At 33.0% G+C, this 18679-nt stretch overlaps 2 protein-coding genes across 2 annotated transcripts; both read right to left on the bottom strand.

Moving 5' to 3' along the window:
* Positions 1-4904: 4904 nt before the first annotated feature.
* Positions 4905-7995, bottom strand: LOC113741945 (LIM domain-containing protein WLIM1-like). Its single transcript, XM_027269619.2, has 5 exons — positions 7631-7995; positions 6049-6145; positions 5879-5919; positions 5662-5751; positions 4905-5422 (listed from the first exon to the last, which is right to left on the bottom strand). The coding sequence occupies exons 1-5, from the start codon at positions 7766-7768 to the stop codon at positions 5216-5218; spliced, it is 573 nt and encodes a 190-aa protein (XP_027125420.1). The 5' UTR covers positions 7769-7995; the 3' UTR covers positions 4905-5215.
* A 4484-nt stretch (positions 7996-12479) lies between these two features.
* LOC113741341 (succinate dehydrogenase subunit 7B, mitochondrial-like) lies at positions 12480-18679 on the bottom strand. Its single transcript, XM_027268854.2, has 4 exons — positions 18543-18679; positions 18353-18418; positions 17095-17197; positions 12480-12942 (listed from the first exon to the last, which is right to left on the bottom strand). Exons 1-4 carry the CDS (start codon positions 18594-18596, stop codon positions 12869-12871), a joined length of 297 nt encoding a protein of 98 aa, XP_027124655.1. The 5' UTR covers positions 18597-18679; the 3' UTR covers positions 12480-12868.

Here is an 18679-nt window from a genome sequence, read left to right on the forward strand (position 1 = left end):
TTGCCCAATGTTTAAAGCACTTTGAAGGGTCATTTGCCACTTCTCAACTGTTTACCACGTTAATTTGCCACGTTTAATATGCAATTGTTGTTCTTGCCTTGTGAATAACATTGTCGTACTGGGAAATGGAAAGGAAGAAGGTGAAATTGGACATAAGAAATCTATAATCCAAGGCTATACAGGTTAACTAGTCATGTTGATTGCTGATGGCTTCCAAATAGTCTTTTCTTTCTCTTTCGGAATGTTTACCCTGTAAATCTGTCCGCTGGGATTTATTTGCGAACCCTTATCTAATATTTACACACCTTCACTATCTTAAATTCACTTAAAAATTTTGTCAAGTTTATTTAGAAGAAAGGTCTTTTCTCCATAAAAAAAAATTCTTAACTTATTTCATGTCTTCATAATGTATTTCAACTTTTAGCAGGATTTGACATTTCATACATACATTTACTAATGTAAGACAAAGAAATTTGCCTTTTCCATTCTTATTGGTATTTAGTAAGTTTAGGATACTTCAATAGGCATTATTTTTTGGAACTTTTATATTCATAATTTTGGACTTTGTAATCTGATATCAAATTTGGATTTACAAATAATAGTTTTTACTTTTTATTTGCATTAAACTCATTATAAAAATAGTGGAATCATCAGGATAATTTTTCATATAACACACAAGTATTTTAAAAAGTTTATATAAAATAAAGCGTACATATGAGTTTAATTGAATTAAAGTGCATTTGGGTGGATGGTTTTTCAGAATGACTTTGGAAAGTGTTTACTGCAAATTTGATTTTTGTTTTGAAAAAAAAACCCATTGTTGCATCTTTTGAACATTGTGCATCATTTTCTAATATACATATGGATATATCATATATTATACCAAATTCAGTAGATAATGATCAAACTGTAGGACATGCAATTACAATCAAAGTCTTTCTCATAGGTTCGTAATAACTAGATACACATATTTAATTATGCACTTCATGTGTATAATTTGTAGCAAACAGAAAATGCTGATTCAAAGTAGATATCAAACATCATATTTTGTGATGAAAATGGTCAGTTGTCGTCTTGATCTCTCAAACAGCAACTTCAGCTCGTGCTTTGGATGGTTTAAGTTTGTAGGCAACCAAAATTGCTAGCATGAACATGCAAGAAAGAGCAACGTAAGACAATATAATTCCTATCCAGATTTTGTCACAGAATTTTTGAGAGGTTGCACAATAAGCATGCCATCTGCTTTTCAATTGACCATATTTGCCCAGATTTCTAGCTGTATGCCCTGCTACACATCCTGATATTAGCAATATTGTCATCACCTACAGGCCAAAATAATCTTATTTAGTCCGATAAATAGTAGTCTACAATCTGCATATATAGATCACAATACAAGTACACTAGTAGCAACAATTTTGTTTTTATTAGCAGAGATAGTAATGAACTTATTATTACCAATAAGATGATATTATTGTTGTTCTGGAAACAAATCCAGAACCATCGTTTATGTAATTAAGATCACATAGTAAAGAAAATAATCTTTATAATTACTAGTTGCCTAGTTCACAAAACATATACCAGTTCGTTAGGCTATATTTCGAGATTCTCAGAAAGTGTGTTTAGATATGAGAGATTATTTCGAAAAAATTATTTAAAATAATACTGTAACATTTTTTGTGATGTAATATATATGAAATAAAAAGATGGCTAAAACTTGTATTTATAATGCAAGCAGAATGATATTTGCAAAATTTTCCCCAAATTTCTTTCACTTATAAATTTTTTTTCTTCTAAGGATACAAGACAAGCACATCAATTTGAAAAAAGAAAATTGGATGGACCTACTTACCACTCATCTCAAGAATATTGCATACAGTTTCTTGAAAATAAATTTACTTTTGCAAAAAAAAAAAAAAAGTCAGAACAAGCCCATTTGTCATATAAGCAGAGAGGAAGTGATAACGAATAGAGAAACAAAGGTCGTCTTTTTTATTTTTAATTATATATAAAAAAGGGTAAATATATTTAAAATTTTTTGATCATACTAGTTAGATTAACGATGAAGTAAAATGCCTAAAAAATAATATTAGAAACTAAAGTGATTGTATCACTATAATCTAAGCGAATAAAGTGATAATAATAATGTAGTAATGCTATAAAATAAAAGGGTATTTTTGTCCAAAATTTCTTAACATGTTGAGTTGAATTACTTATGGGGGTAAAGTGGACTAAAAGATAACGTTAGGGGGTAAACTGATAGTAGTGATATAGTTTAAGGGGATAAAGTGATAATAACCCTTTACAATATATGAAGATTTTTAGTGGAACCTCATTTACCCCATAACAAAAAGTTCATAATTTTTCCTCTTTCTTGTTGATCAGTATATACTATCTTATATACTATTTTAACTTTGTCTAAAATTTCTCACCACTCCCAACCACCCAAAAAAAAATTATGCCTAAACGTTACATTATGGGATATATATATATATATATATATATATATATATATATATATATATATATATATATATATATATATATATATATATATATATATATATTGAGCACGTCTTGGGATGTATACTTACCCAGTCATGCAAAAATAACTGAAAGTAATTCTTGGGATGGGATGTTGGCCGATTGAGGATATAAACAAGGATAGTCGAGAGAGAGGAGAAAGCACAAACTACAGCATTGGCTCCCACTTGAAACCTACAAAATATAAACAACATTACTATTTAATTGCCCTCCTCTTATGAATAATTCATAATTTCAATTTAAAGGCTAGTCTCTAACATTTACCTTAAGGCAGAAACGTTGGAATACTTGCGTTCTTGAGATATCCTAAAGAAGGAGATTACTTCTTTTGTAGTAACGGTGTTTATGATTGCAGCCAACGTAAATGCTACTACTGAAATTCTAAGGGTGATTTGAGCGATGAGGAAAGAAATTGAAGATAGTGAAGATTGACTGTTGGACATTTTTGTTTGGTGAAGCTATGAGTTGATAGTGCAAAATTCTGCCTTCTTGTCTTTTTTTGTGATTTGTTATGTTGAATTATATGAGCTACTAAGGATTTATACTATACAAAATTTATGTAAATTATTAGCCTACCTTTTATACTACTTTTTATTATCTTTGCTAATACATGCGCTCTTTTATTATTTTCATATATTATTGCGTATGCATGCATTTTTTACTTTCTTGATAGGGACCGGCATTAAAGATCCGTAGTTGCATGATATGGATTGGCTGTTCGAGAAGTTTTTTTTTTAAATTTTTTGGGTACTATGGTGTTTAAGGGTGCGTTTGATAAAATTGAAATCTAAAATCTGAAATCTGAATCAATTAAGTTATTACATTGTTAATTATTAAATCTAATACATTTAAGTGCATATCACATTCAGTGATAAGTGATAACTTATCACTCACTTATCACTTAATTTTGGGAGCAAGTTTTGTCTAGAAAATTCAGTACCACTTAATTAATTCAGATGTTCAATTTTTAGCTATTAAATGGTCTGAATATATTAAGATTTGAATCCATTAAATTTAAGTATTGAATTGGGTTATGAAACAGGGTCTAAGTCTCTTGAAAATTTTCAAACATTTCCTTTTGTGTTTATCCACAATTTGGATAGATACATAGTTTTAGATATTAAGTGGAGGATTTCTGTGTTTGGAATTCTTTAAGAATTTTCACCCTTATGAATAATTGCAGCACTTTAGGCAGCAATTTGACAGCCCATAGGTTCTTTATTCTTTTTCTTTTTAACAGTTAAGAACGAATTTAGTTCTCATGCAATGAATGGGGCATGTTACAACGCTGTAAGCATCAAAAAAAAAAAAAAAGGAAAGAAATCGTTTGTTAAGACAAAAAGAAAGGTAAAGATATATGTTATTGCAGATATTTCCTTTCCTTAGCCAAATAGACATTAAGACAAGAATCTTCACCAACTAGGTGCAATTGACTTTCCTCAAGATTAAAACATTAACAATATCTATAGTGTTTAGAAGTTTATCTTAGGGATAAGAAAAAATAGAGAAAAGTGAAAAGCGGTCTGATCATTTGGATAGATCCAAGAAATGAATGGGGCTATTGTGGAATTACTAAAAGTTGATGAGCCCACAAAGTTAAAATAAATTTGCATAGTAAGTAATTAACAATTTGCATTAAATCAAGGTTAATTTAGTTTTACCCCCATCAACTCTATCTGAATTCCCATTTTGGTCAAGTCCCTACACTACAAAAACTATCTCACTTACATATAATTGCAAACACAATTATGAAAAACTAAATACTAGTCACATGAGCAGCATGGTTGCGTGGTGTTGGGCATAGATGAAAAATTAGATTAAATAATAACCAAAACATGACAAAATTAGGGACCAAAATAGGAATTATAATACAATTTAAAGACTAAAATGTCTTATTTTAAAGGACTAAACTGGAAATTGGGATAAGTTCAGGGACTACAATGTCCCAATATAGAATTAGGGACCAAAGTGGAGATTAGTGTAAAATAAAAGAGTGCCAAAAAAAATAAATTTAACCCTTAAATCAAGAACTATAAATTGTAAATAATGCTGTGCGATGTCGTATATAATTTTGGAGATAGTTGTTATAACTTCATAACTCCTTGAGCTAACTTTTTTTTTGGTTCCCCAGAAAGCACAATTAGATTCAGAGTAATATACAGTGATCTTTTACATGTTTCTGAGTCCAAGCAAGGAAGAATATACATCTTACACAGTTAATTTTCAGATACTGCATTGTTCATGTGGGAAAAAAAATCACATATAACCACCACAAATATTTTGCCAGGAGGAAATTCACAATCAATTTAAACGAGCAGACATAGCTATATTATCTGCAAATTAATTACATGAATCACCAAGGATAAAACATGAATAACTTGTACATTAGCCAAATGATAAGCTTAGACCATCCCAAAAGCCATTCCAAGCTTTAGATAAAGATTTTTAATTACAAGAAGGTAGAATTGAAATGTAAACTTCATATAGGTAACTCTTCAAAACACACACAAATAAAGCTAGAAACAAATTGGAATTTAAACAAAACTTCTGTCCTGATAAATATTAGATAAAACAGCAACATTTCTGCTTATATCCTCAAACTGCTGCATTTGGTGCTCAATCACAGAGAATACAATTTCGATGCGACATCATGATGAAAATTTTGATGCCCTAATCAGCCTTTTCCATTCTCAGTTGCCAATTCAACTTGTTCATGTTCCTCCAGTTGACTAAAGTTTCCCTTTTTCTTGAAAAGTTGGGAGTGATGGTGCCTACAGTAAAGCTTATGATCATGAGCTATATAGTTTGAAGGACTGATCATACAGCCACCATGGCTACACCTGAAACAAGCTCTATGATATGATGTTCCATCGACTGCGACCTACAAGATCAACAAGATTGCAGTTTAGCAGCAATTGAATTAGCAAGGCAACAACAGTTTAATTGAAATTCATGTACTATCATCAATTTGAAGATGTGTTTATCTACAATAAGTAAAGCATCATTAGAGAAACATGAATTGCAAGCAGGCTCTGCTGCCATGTTTTCTGTTGAACCCTTTTCTGCATTTCATTGAGAAGTAAAAACTTACACTTTCTTGCTGCTCTACATATTAGTTACCTTTTCAAGAGGGTATACAGTTTTCTTGCAGGCAACACATTTATCTTGAGTTCCACCAAACATGCTAGAGACTTTGCTGTTTGTTTGGCCCTATTCAGTTCATAAAAGAGTAAGCTAACAAAGATAGTTATCAGAGTCAGAACAAACTGTCATGATTTAACATATAATCCTACATTCAAGTGCCAAAGAGAGTCCTTTGTATGGACATTTGATTTACCTGATTAGCCACTCTGTCAGCTCTAGCAGTTTTTGGAGCACCTATGAAACAGATACAAAGTTGGATATGTAACATGAGATCCAAGAATTTAGGTACCAGATCAATTTGTTGGGCACCTCAACTATCAAGTCTGAAGCGATAAAAAAAAGAAGAAACAGGACAGTCATCACCTTCAAAACTCTTATCCAAGCTGCCAGTCATCTTGAACAGTTGATCAAAATGAGGTTTACAGTACAAAACCCCCTCAAAGGATGAGTAATTACTCAACTGCAGAATACAAAACATCACAAGCACATTAGGATCTTAACATTAAACAGACAAGTCTCTACATTCAAATGTTGCATAATACACAAGCAGCGTCGCAGACCACCTAGGAAGCATTGCCTTAATGCCAGACTTCAAGCTTGCTTCACGTTTAGAAAACTCAACGAAAATTCAAGAGATTATAAAGGAAAATAATTTGGTCACATGGCAGATTAAAAGCAGTCAAATAATCCAAAGCAGTCATGCAAAATACAAAGCAATCATTTCATAAAGAACAGTCTTTGAATTAGATTAAGTTGATCAATTCAGCTTGCTGATAATTGAGAATCATTCATGCAGAACCAATGGACTTGATACGTATAAGTCATCATCCTAGTTGGCCGTCGAAAGATGATTGCAGTGGTACTTGTCACAGATCAGATTCCCATATTCATGTCATTTTGTCATATCTTCACATAAGCTTGAGGTTGTCCCTTGGTGGTCATTTTCTTTTCCTTGTACACTATCAGATGAAGGACCTAATTCAGCTGATTCAGAACAGGCAGGAGTGAATTAAAGACGTATGAATGACAATGACTTTTCAAATTAGTTGAGACAACTACAGATGTTTCCATCAAGTCAACTGATTGGAGGAGGTGAAACAGGTCGAATCACCTCAGAAATGCACATTTATAGTTGGCGTATGGATTCATCAAGCGACAAAAACGGAAGCTGGTGAACTTGCTGCAATCAAGTAGCTATTTCTAATCATTTAGTTCCTAGAAAAATGTTGGAGAAAGATGCAGCTGCAAAATTGTACTGCCAGCTAGGACCATCAACATTAACAAGTATGTATTGTTTCACATCACCAACAGCCACAATCCGAAACAAAAACAAAAGAAGAAATTGAAGAATTTCTTGGCAGTTGCAATGGCATTAATCAGAGGCTGCTTCGGAAGACTACGACACCCTTCAGCCCATTCTGTAAAAGTTTGGCCTTGTTTAACATTTCCAATACTGAGCCTTCACTTATTAGTTCCACTAAATTTACCATGCATTCCTAAATTGCGACCACAACAAATGACTCTTATTATAATTTAAGGTTTGTGTTTGTAAGGTTGTGATCATTCACATGACAAAGATGATGTTAGTTAAACTAGTATTAGAATGTGGATCCAAATGAACTTTTTTAGACTTATCAAGGAAGTTCCAAAATCAATCTGATTAGCTCAGATTACGTGAAAGCATATATAATCAATCAAATCAACAAAACGAATAGGATTCATATTCCAAAACCAATCACCTACAAAAAACCCTTGTATCAGAAAACAGTATCATTGAGTCCAAAGAACAACTCAATTGTAAATACAGATGCACCACATCCAGGTATCCAAATAGAAGATCATGTCACTTCCATGAATGACCAAGACAGAGAACAACCAGAGCAAGCGAGCAAATATAGAAAATTCTCACAGATAAAACAAAGATCATCAAGAAATTATCATGCACCTTGAGGGTACCCCTGCAGTGGTGGCATCTGAAACAAGACTTGTGGTAGACTTTGCTGTCAGCTTGAAGTTGATCCACTACGTACACAGTCTTCTCACATGTCTTGCACTTCTGAGTAGTCCCTGCAAAAGTTGCCATGTCAATCTCTGAAGCCAGGTCCTCTTTAGTTTCACTGGATCTTCTTCTGCAAAAATCCACTATATAAAAAGTCCTTTTCCTCTTGATTTCAGTGGGTCTAGTCTTCTTCCACTTCTGCTACTTTTTTTCTTCAGTGTTTGAATTCTCGAGAGCTACAGCTCAGATGTCAGAGGTGTAATGCAGGCGTTACAATCCCATGTGTTGAACATTTTGTCAAGTATGACAAATTGTAGCTGTCCGCATTTGGAGAGGGATTTTTGAGTAATTTAAAATTTAGTGCTTTTTGGATCTGAAAGTTGGCTCCACAAACTTTATTCTGTTTACATTCATGCCCCCTAGAAAGGGACACGTGTCACGCAATTAGAAGAAATGTGTGCTATGATTTTGTAGAAAATGTAATTAATGGGTTGAATTTGTTTAATTTGAAATTTTGATTGTGAGATAATTTTGTTTCAAAATCTATTGACTTTATGCACAATATTAGCTAAGCAGAATCTATACATATTGACGTTACGTCTGCTTCCGACAAATCGAAGAATTTCTTGAAAGTCCTACAAGCTCACTTCGTTGGTATTATTGTTATCATTTTATTATTATTATTTTATACATAGTCAGAATTTCATGTGATCTAAAACCTATATTGAAGTCAACGAGAGATCAAAAACTTACTTGTTTGGAAAGAAATTTTTTATCAAAAATTTGTACGTTTCCGTGAACACATTTTTTAATCACATTTTTACCTCACATGTATCAAATTGCTATGGTACATTTTTTACAAAAACTCCAAAAAATTACAATCCAAACACAATATTATCTCTACAACTTTTGCGTTAGTAATACATTATCCTGTACAATTGTGCCTAGCAATTGGAGAAGTCGGGATCCGATTCTGTGCTATGTACTTGGATTCTAGACATGAAATTCTGGTATTAGTAAAAGTTATAATTCATTACAAAATGGACCAAGGGAACTTTGTTTTTCTTTTTTTTTTTTTTTAAGTTCTTGGTAATCTTATTATAGATAATTGTGCTAATCTTAGTTGGGTTTGTAATACTTTTTGCATCTTATTGGATGGTACATATTTAATAAAAGAGTAAATCTTATATACACTGACGGTGTATACACTATCACGAGTAGATATACGATACATATGCAAAATATGAGTTTCAAATTCAAATTCGGATTATGTGTTATATATCTAAGGGTAAAAGTGTATACATTGCCATTGCAAAGAAGATTAATCCTTAATAAAATGTAAAATAATGAAAAATGAAATATGTCCATGTAGATGTGACTCAAGTTGGAGAAGAATTAAATGAACTCCAATGAAGAATAAACTTATCGTTTCCATTCTTTTTCCTTGTGGACTATGTATGAATTTCAAATTAATTAAATGATTAATCTTTCCTACAATTAGATACATAGTCAAAATGCGAGTCCTCAACAATGGCAGAAACCAAAGAAGGAAGAGACACTTTGTCAAAAAAAAAAAAAAAAAGAACCAGAAGAAGAAATAAAAGAGTAAAACATTCGATCAAAATCAAGAAATTAAATGTAAACTATTGACAAAATCAATTTCCTTTCTTTCATAATGGCATAAGTAGCATTTGGATATTTCAATGAATCAAGACCATAATTTACACATAAAGATATAAAAAACTACAAATGTCATGATTTATTATTGTCTCAAGGGTAAAGATGTAATTGGACTATTGTTTTCCCCAAAATCAAGTCAGATCATTCATGATCTTTATCAAAAAGAAAAGAAACAAAAAAAGCAAATGTAGGGCATGCACATTGTCCAAGTCATTCTTAACTGAATCATGCTTTCCCAATATCCAAAGATTATAAAGAGATGCATTTACTTGCTTTTTGTTTTATATTTATTCAGAAAAGTAGCTCAGGATTGGGTACATGTGTCAACTTTGTCTAGAATGGATTAGGTCACTGGCTACCTCTGCTTTCATTGGCTAAGTGATGTAAACTTTAGCATTTTTTTTTCCCAAAATTGTCCGCTGTAGGTATTATTTTTTGATTTTTTGTTATTCTTTTTATCTTTTGGCTAGTATAAAGAATATTCAGTGTTGTTAGTCAGAATTTAAAAATATATATTGTTTTAAGAAATTGGATTCATGGGTTTCTTATGGAAAGTTTGATCTCAACTTGTGAAAACTTCTACTGTAATGTGGTAGATGGCACCAATTTTATTTTGCTTTATCTATATGAGCACCTCTCAACCACATGACTGGAAACCTCCGCGTTACATTATAGAAAAATCGTTAAAAACGTTCCTTACATTTCAGCAAATGAGTGTTTTCATTCTTCATTTTTAAAATGATAATTTCGCGTCTCTTACAAAATTACATCAGTAAAATTTGGTCCAAACCTATGTTTTTAACCACTTTTTACTCTAAATCCATAATGTGACCCACACATGATCATTTTTATAGGAGCCAAAAAAATTAGATCCCATTAATAGTTAAACAAATGATCTGATTCATATTTATTTTTACAGCTAAAAAAAAGATCTGACAATATTCATTTTTTTCCCTAAAAAAGTGGAATTTGATCCAATTCATATTTATTTTTGCCACTAAAAAAAGTGGGATCTAACCTTTTTGTACATAAAAAATGATTGTATATAGGTTATGTGGTGATTGCAGGCTTAAAAGTGGTCAGAAAATTAATTTGGGACCAAAATTTGTTAATTTGAATTTATAAGAGATATAAAATAAAAATTTTAAAAGTGAAGGACAAAAATATTTATTTGATGAAATGTGAGAGACATTTTCAACGATTTCCCCCTAAATTTTTGTCTCGGTATAGGCATACTATGGAGTTGGCATTGCAATTGGCAATTGAAATTTTATCAACTATTATAATCTTTCAACATTATATGTCTTAATTTATATTGACATAGGTATTAAAGTAGACAAAAGCGTATAATAACATGAAAAGAACATGAGTGAAGTGTGATATGTTGTAAGAAACATATTCCACCACCAGGCGGGAAAAAGAATTGAAATTTCAATAACTTGACATTTTCTAAGAAAATTGAAAATAATTTTTCCCCTTTTTTTAACCTTCCCAACCCTCCACACACCTTTCCCACTCTCAACTACCAGTACAAGATTTATCTGAATTTAATATAGAAGTAAGAATTTTTGAGGAATAAGTATTGAAATACTTTTTTCCTTCTTCAACTTCAATAATTAAAAAGAGGGAGGGGGAGGGGAGAAAAGGAGTGTAAGTGAGAGATTTTGAATTTGAGATCTCCCACCTATACTTAAAGAAAAAGAAAGAAAAACAAGAAGAAGAAGAAAGGAATACTAACCAAAACCAAAGAAAAAGAAGAAGAAAAGAATGCTAACCAAAACGAAGATTTAGTATAATGATGACTCTTTACTCAAAAAGAAAAAAAAAAAAACAAAAAATGCCCATCTTTAAATGATCCTCCAACTGCAGGTTATCTTTTAGGTTATTAAAAAACATCAAAAATATTAGAGAAAAAGAACTTGAAAGATGTAACATATCTGATATAAGCCATAAAATACAAATCCATGTGGAAAAGAGGATTGCATGATATCCTGGCTTAAATATCATCCCCATTTTTAAATAAATAAAAAAAATATTGCTTTGTCTTTTCCATAGCCGAAAGTGAAAATATCCCACTTCCTACCTTTTTCTTCATCATTTCTTTTAAACCCCTTTTTATTGTCATGATGATATTACAATCTGTTCTAAACCCCTTTCATTATCATTAATTTGTCAAACTGAACAATGGAGAAAGAGAACCTAGAGCTCATAACTACAGAAAAAATAAATAAACAAAATAAAGATTTTCAGTTCTCCGAGGGTTTGTTTGGATTGTAAGTTATTTGGGATTATTTGGGATATTTTTACTGTAACACTTTTTGTGATGTGATGTATGTGAGATGAAAAGGTAATTGGGAAGATAAAAAGGTGTATTGTAAATTGTAATGATGATGTAAGCAAATAAAATTGGGTAAATAATGCTCAATCCAAACTATTATTTTCCCCGGAGATTTTAATTTTCATTTTGCATTGAAGCCTGGTATTACTCTCAGCAATTCTGTGCTTTTTGCCTAAAAAGGTAATCATTCTTCTCATAATCTCATTTGTTTTGGGGGACGTAATGTTCAGAATAGGCTATCAAGAAATTGGAACGCATAATTTCCTTACAATATTTTTTTTTGTGAAGTTAAATATATATATATATTTTTTTTACTTCTAACTTTAATTTTGATGTTACATGAAAAAATATATTAAATCAAATATGTGCTTCTTTTTTCTTTTTTCCATTATTTACTATCTTGTTACAATTGAAATTTGATATATCTTCCACATGACTACACCCAAAAAACCCTTTTTGTACATGATTTTGCTGCCTTCCTTCGAGAACCAATTTTCAGACTACAGCAAGAACCGACTTTATTGTACTCTTGTTATGGTAAATAGCATGATGTCAAAGGAAGTCCTGCCATATCCATTGGCTAAATCAACTTGTAGTAGATAAGTTTCAGATGGCTGTAATATGTACATGATGTATTGATTTTGAAAAAGCAAAAGTCACAAATTGGGGTTTTATCCCCCTCTAAAAAGAGCTGAACGAGGCTGAGTCAATACTAAAATGCAAGTGAGGCCAAGAATAGACCAAACTTTTCAGGAAAAAATGGTGAAGAGAATCTCATACTGCAAGTACTTTCAATTTCAACAGCTAAGAATAGCGCCCAGAAAAGTGACTAAGGATGCATGAATTTCAGATTTCAACGTCTATTCCACTTAATAATAATAAAAAAAAAACTAAAAGGAAAAGCACAGTGCAGTCAAGCCACAAACCAAAGAACAACAACGTAGCTTAAAACAGCCCACTTGCATCTCGAAGTATCACTGCACAATGCACTCTATTTTAATTGACAATTGGGCTTTAAGGGGTGACTTGGATCATGTAGAAGCAATTATTTTCATCATCAAACTCGGTGGCTCATGCAACAAGTATCTTCCAACCAAAATCTCAATGTACTGGAGCAATATCTTTAACCAGAAATCTCAAAAGATCAGTGATACAGAACTGAGCCATTATGCACTCTCTTTTGCCTGTTTTCGTGCTTCCTCTCGCATCACTGCTCTGACATAGATCTCATAGCAACATCCTGAAAATACAAGCATCAAGAACAAAAGCCTTTAGAAACTAACCGGAAAAAAAAAAAGGATAACAGTGCTGGATTTCTGCGAAAACCACCTAATTCGTTGTTTGTCCATTTGATTAAGACCAATATATTCAACTATCTATGTAATTTGACCACTTCAGAAACAAAAACTAGCACAACTTCCTTTAGAGGATCAATAGACTATCAAAGGATGGTTAAGAACCAGAGCTGTACAAAGATGCTCTTTCCAGGAGACAATACTTCCTTATTTGATTATATTTTCAAAGCAGCATTACTGTTATGTGACTAAGGAGTTAACGTACGTTGATAATACTCCAAATTACCAACAAGAAAGAAACCTCATAATTGGAGAATGACGTTGCACCATGCCTAATTCTATGAAATCTGATCAACGAACAAATACCAATAAGCAGTTATTCAAGGAGATTTTCACCCTTTTATGTCTTCTTCATAGGTTTATTCCAGCCAACCTTATCCAGGATGTTAACTGAAAAGCATTATGAGAAGTTCTAAATAAGAACAAAATCAGATACTGTGTACCACTTTCTATCTCTATTTGGAGTATGAAAAGAAGCTCATTCTTCCAAAGTTCACCAATATTGCAAAAAAAAAAGAGGTGTAAGTTGCAAAGCTCCAAGGGAACAACTTGGTGTCTGCAAAGCCATACTGACATCCAAGTTGTCATGTCAAATACCCCTTATTCCATCCCAACCAAGCAAAAAAGGTAGCATTGGTGAAAAGATTACCGATAGTAATTCTGAGTAAATGTACAAATAATAGCTACCTATGGTATGACAAAGGAAAAGGTTTCCCCAAACTGCATTAGTTGGTAAAAATTGTCAATTTGAGTTGACTTTGTAATTTTCTGGTTGAACTGATAACTCTCAAAAGGATTGAAAATGTTCAAATGGTCGCTCTAAGGAATGACATAAGCATTTCTGCTCGTGACTTTCAAGTAAACAACTGACAAGCATTTGTCTAACAAATTGAGACACATAGCTATCATCAAGTCAAATTCCAATAGAAACTTAACCAGGTATGGAAAAGGCACACAGGTTCAAAAAGCTTCATGTCAAGATGGTGATTGGAACTCAAGTGTACTTGCTCAGAGATTTCTCAAGCACAGGCATTACCTGACAGATTCTTTTTACCAGAAAAAGATTAAAAAATTCTAGGAAGTATAAATATGGACAAATGACATAAACAGATTGTATCACTGCCAATACAAGTAATTCATACGAAGTAATCAAAAAATTCATACATAATTTTCTACAGCCTTAGAAACCCCATTCCCATTTCTTGTCCACCTGGCACCCAAGTGAAGTGTTGAATCCAGTCACCAAAGGCTCAAAAGGAGACAACCAGGATGGAAGAGGCAGTACCTCTCTGAGGTAGGGAAATAAGTAATTGCAAAAGCACCCTAGAGTGCAGAAATACATCCTTCATGTCAGTCCTAACCATGCCATCCTCTGTAGGGAATGGGCTCAAGAAACTGAGAAGAACTTTCACTAAAAAGGTGCAAATGAAAAAAAAAATGTACCATTTGGTAGACCGGAAAACTGTAGGGACTCCAAATGCAAGAAGAGATTATTCGCTAGGGGATTCTCATATATGACAATGCTCTACAGGGAAAACAGATTTTGTTAAGGCTGGAGAGACAGCAAATGAACTTTCAGTAAAAGGTGCAAAAGGAAAAAAAGTGCCATTTGGTAGACTGGAAATTCATAACAACTCCAAATTCTGAGAGAAGAATACTGGATGAGTAAAGATTTTCATCTACAAAAAATCTCTCCAAAGAAAACAGAGTTTGTCATATACTTTATAGATATAAGATAAACAGAGAGTAAGCTGATTGCTAAAAAATATGGCAACCATATCAGAAATTGGAAAACGTGTAAGATCTCTAGACCTTATGGTGCGGCAATCTTGGAAGCAACTACGAATAGATGGAACACAGGTAAGACATTATTTCAAAGCAGAAATGGCACTTGAGCAAAAATCTGGGAGGATAGATGGTCTGCACAGAGGCTGTCAAATTATATTTCCAAACCTTTACCAAACCTCTGTTCACAAGAGGGCCTCAGTTGCTCACATCTGTGTTTCATTGACTTGGGTGTAAGGATACGCTATGGGAGATTTCAGCTTTCATAAATTACAAGATACAGGACAGCTAAAAAAAGTAGACATAGGTACTTGGATATGGCAGAAATCAATTTGGTAACAATACTTTTAAACTCATAATGAGGAACATTAAGTTTGCATTTTATAAACAAACTTGGTACCACTGACTTAGATGTTTCACTGACCTAAAAGCTAAACAAAAAATTTGCTTGTGCTAATAATCGATACCAACAGAAAAGAGTATAATATTGTCAGGTAATTTTCAGCAGGGACTACTAAAGCCCAGGAGTCCCATCTTAAGCCAAAGTACCTAGTTGATGTTTCACCACATCTAAGACATATCCGTTACCAGCACCCTTGTCATATCCTACAGACATAGGTACTTCAGGGTTGGATGAAGAGTCCATGTAACAGAGATCCAAACAAATATTTGAAAGACTCCAGCATAGCATTGCAAGTCTTTATCAAACTGTAGTATCCAGGCTTTACCAGTACCAGGTATGCTGGACAGGTAGTGACAAATGAAAGTGAGCAAACAACACGTGACGATGCTTTCAAATTAAGGATTGCTAAACAGGATCAGAAACTATGGTTTTCAGTTTCCAATAGGAAGGGAATTCAGAGTCACAAGCCCCAGAAGCATCACCATTTTGAGATACACAACTTAAGAAGCTATTTTCAAGGGTGAAAATCTGAGAAGGAAAAAGGGCTGGGGAGAAAAATTATCTGCTTCTCTGATGCCAGAGAGAATTGCAGCTGGAAATCTGCTGGTGTAAAAGTAAGGCTCTCATGGACTGCTTGGATGCAAATACCATGACGATTGGGGATGCAGATAACCTGCTCTGTAGCACTTGTGTGGCTTTATGGCTAGAGATGAAAAAGGAGTGCATTTTAGGACACACACTACCCAATCTCAAAGATAAGAAGAATTTTACTTTTCACAAGTTTCTGGACTGATCATTCCAGCCATTTGTTTGGACTTGTGGATGCATTTCTACTGATAAAATCCACTTTGCCAATCCGAAAAAGAAAGAAAGAAAAAAAAAACAGCCACCCCTTCTCCTCCTTTCTCTTCCCCTGATTGCCTTTTCTCTAAATTAGCAACCTTATCCTACACAAGGAATTGTCAACTCCTGGACTCCCTCAAAAAAGTTATATCCTAAAAAAATTGGAAGTACACACATCTAAAGAGAAGTTAAGAAACCAAGATCATAATACTAGGTATGTCTAACAATACTTAATATACCGCATGACACTGCCAACAATTAGAGAAATGTGTAAATAAGGATAATATAGAAACATTCTCTAGATATACAGACATCTGAAAAGGAATAAGCCCAACATTATGCAAAACAATTGTATACCAACAAATCAGTTGATATTTTAAAATCTGGCAAGAAACCTTGAAGGATATGCCCTTTTGTAGTTTACTCTGCCAGAGATATAAGGATATCAAAGGCCAAATCATACCAATATTTTGATAAGAAATAACACACAAATATCCAAACTATACATGAACAGATACTTTCTCACCCTAAAGAAATCTGAATAGAGGATTAAAGGCGAAACTTTACAGTCATACCAACAAATTACACCAGAACTCCTCAAGATGAGATTTTGAGTGCATTTTCACACATAGTAAAACACCAATGCAAACTGACCCAACAAGTTTGACTATATGTTGTTTTTTAGGAGAATTTTAGTTCACAAGGATTTTAACCTTTAAACATCATGGCAACAAATTACACCAGAATTCTCCAAAATGAGATTTTGAGTGGTCAATGTTTTCAGCCTTCTAAACTAATTGTCAGCAACAAAATTGAAATAACAATTCTAGAAAACGTTAACTTGACAATTTATCCTCATTCATTAAGAGCAAATCCTCTAATACAATGAAATCCTCTGATGATCATCTATCTAGTTGGGATACGAGAATTAATTGTCATATTCGGCATTTTATGCAATTAGTTGTAAAACTCATACAGTCAGTTTGAAGTGGAATAATCACCATACCAGCTACAACTACAATAGTGAGAACATCTCCAACTCTTTTGATGCGCTTCACGCTTTTCTTATGTGATTTAAATTGCTTCAATGCTGGATCCTCAGCTAAGAGCTGCAGATAGCGAAATCATGCATGAGAAAACAAAAGTAATCAGCAAATAGCACAAAGGTAACTACTAACGTGCATGAAGCATTGAAATGTTTTCAGATATCAAATTGTTCACTTCATGAGCAACATAATAACAAAATACAGAAGAGACAGAATATGCATAGAAAAAACAATAGTCAATAACAAACTATCTTAGAAAGCCGAAATGGTAAGCATTTATGATGTTAATCACTTGAATCTCATTATCATAAATTATTACAAAATAGACTAATCAAGCCCTACAACCATCTCTTAAATACAACTCAGATGTCTATAAAATGAGATTAAGCATTTTCTTACAGCAGCTATTAACTCTGATTGAAGAAGAATGGCAAGGAACAAGTCACATAAATGCATGCCTACTTGATACAAAGAATAAGAAGTTCCAATAATTTCTTACAGATAATTACTCCAAGAAAAACCAGTGATACCAAATTTAGATGGCACTATAACCATTTCGATGTCTCTTTCTAACTGGATTGGTCATACAAGCAATGAACCATCATTTCAAGCCAGTAAAATACACTTATCCTTAGAGAGAATTTATTCACCAAGTTGAAGCAAAAGAGTGTCATACATATTAATTATCTAAATCCAGAAAAAGTATCATTCTCAACCAGAAACCTAACAAATACAGGTTTAGAAACTCAATAACGGGCCATACCCGACACCCTCGCCATCGAGGGCTTTGCAAGAAATCAAGAATCCAATATTCAGCTACACATATATAAACCTCACCAGTCAGTGGCCAAGAATAGAAAAGTAACATTCTACTTAATTTGAAATTACCGGTTTTTCAACAAAAAATTCTAAAATTGGACCGAAACCCAAATATGGAGGAATAGGAAAAAGAAGTCACGCTTCCTCGTTCCTAATACCCTACTTTAACCAATTTTCCAGCAACAATTCTAACCAACAAAACCTTGTCCCCTTAATTATTTTTACCCACTCAAAAAACCCACAAATGATTTATGTCCAATTACATATTTTAGATCTCAAACTACAGAAAAACTCCAAAGCTGCATTTGTTCAACTACAGAAGCAAAATTAGAAAAAATGTTATAAACAACAACATAAAATACAAAAACAAAAAACAAAACCCAGATGAGATATACTCACAGCCTTTTCACGAGGCCCTGGTTCAACGTGTAATCCACGACGCGAAAGGGCAAATGGATCGGACTTCTGCAACAAATTTTCTCGAGATTTATAATCAAATCAAAAACCCATTTTGACCCAAAAAAAAAAAGAAAAAGCAAAGAAATCATAAGCAGCAGATAATTAAGGAGGAAAGACGAAATGGATGTACCTGAGGTAGGAGTCGCAGCTGAGAAAGAGAGGTGTTTCTGAAGAAAAACGCCATTTTCCTCAAGGTGATGATACGAGTAGTTCTCTGCTTATTGACTGCTGAATACGGTCGAGTTTATCAGTGTTTAACTTTCAAGA

The sequence above is a fragment of the Coffea arabica genome, chromosome 4e (assembly GCF_036785885.1).
Source record: "Coffea arabica cultivar ET-39 chromosome 4e, Coffea Arabica ET-39 HiFi, whole genome shotgun sequence".
In the NCBI taxonomy this organism is placed as follows: domain Eukaryota; kingdom Viridiplantae; phylum Streptophyta; class Magnoliopsida; order Gentianales; family Rubiaceae; genus Coffea; species Coffea arabica.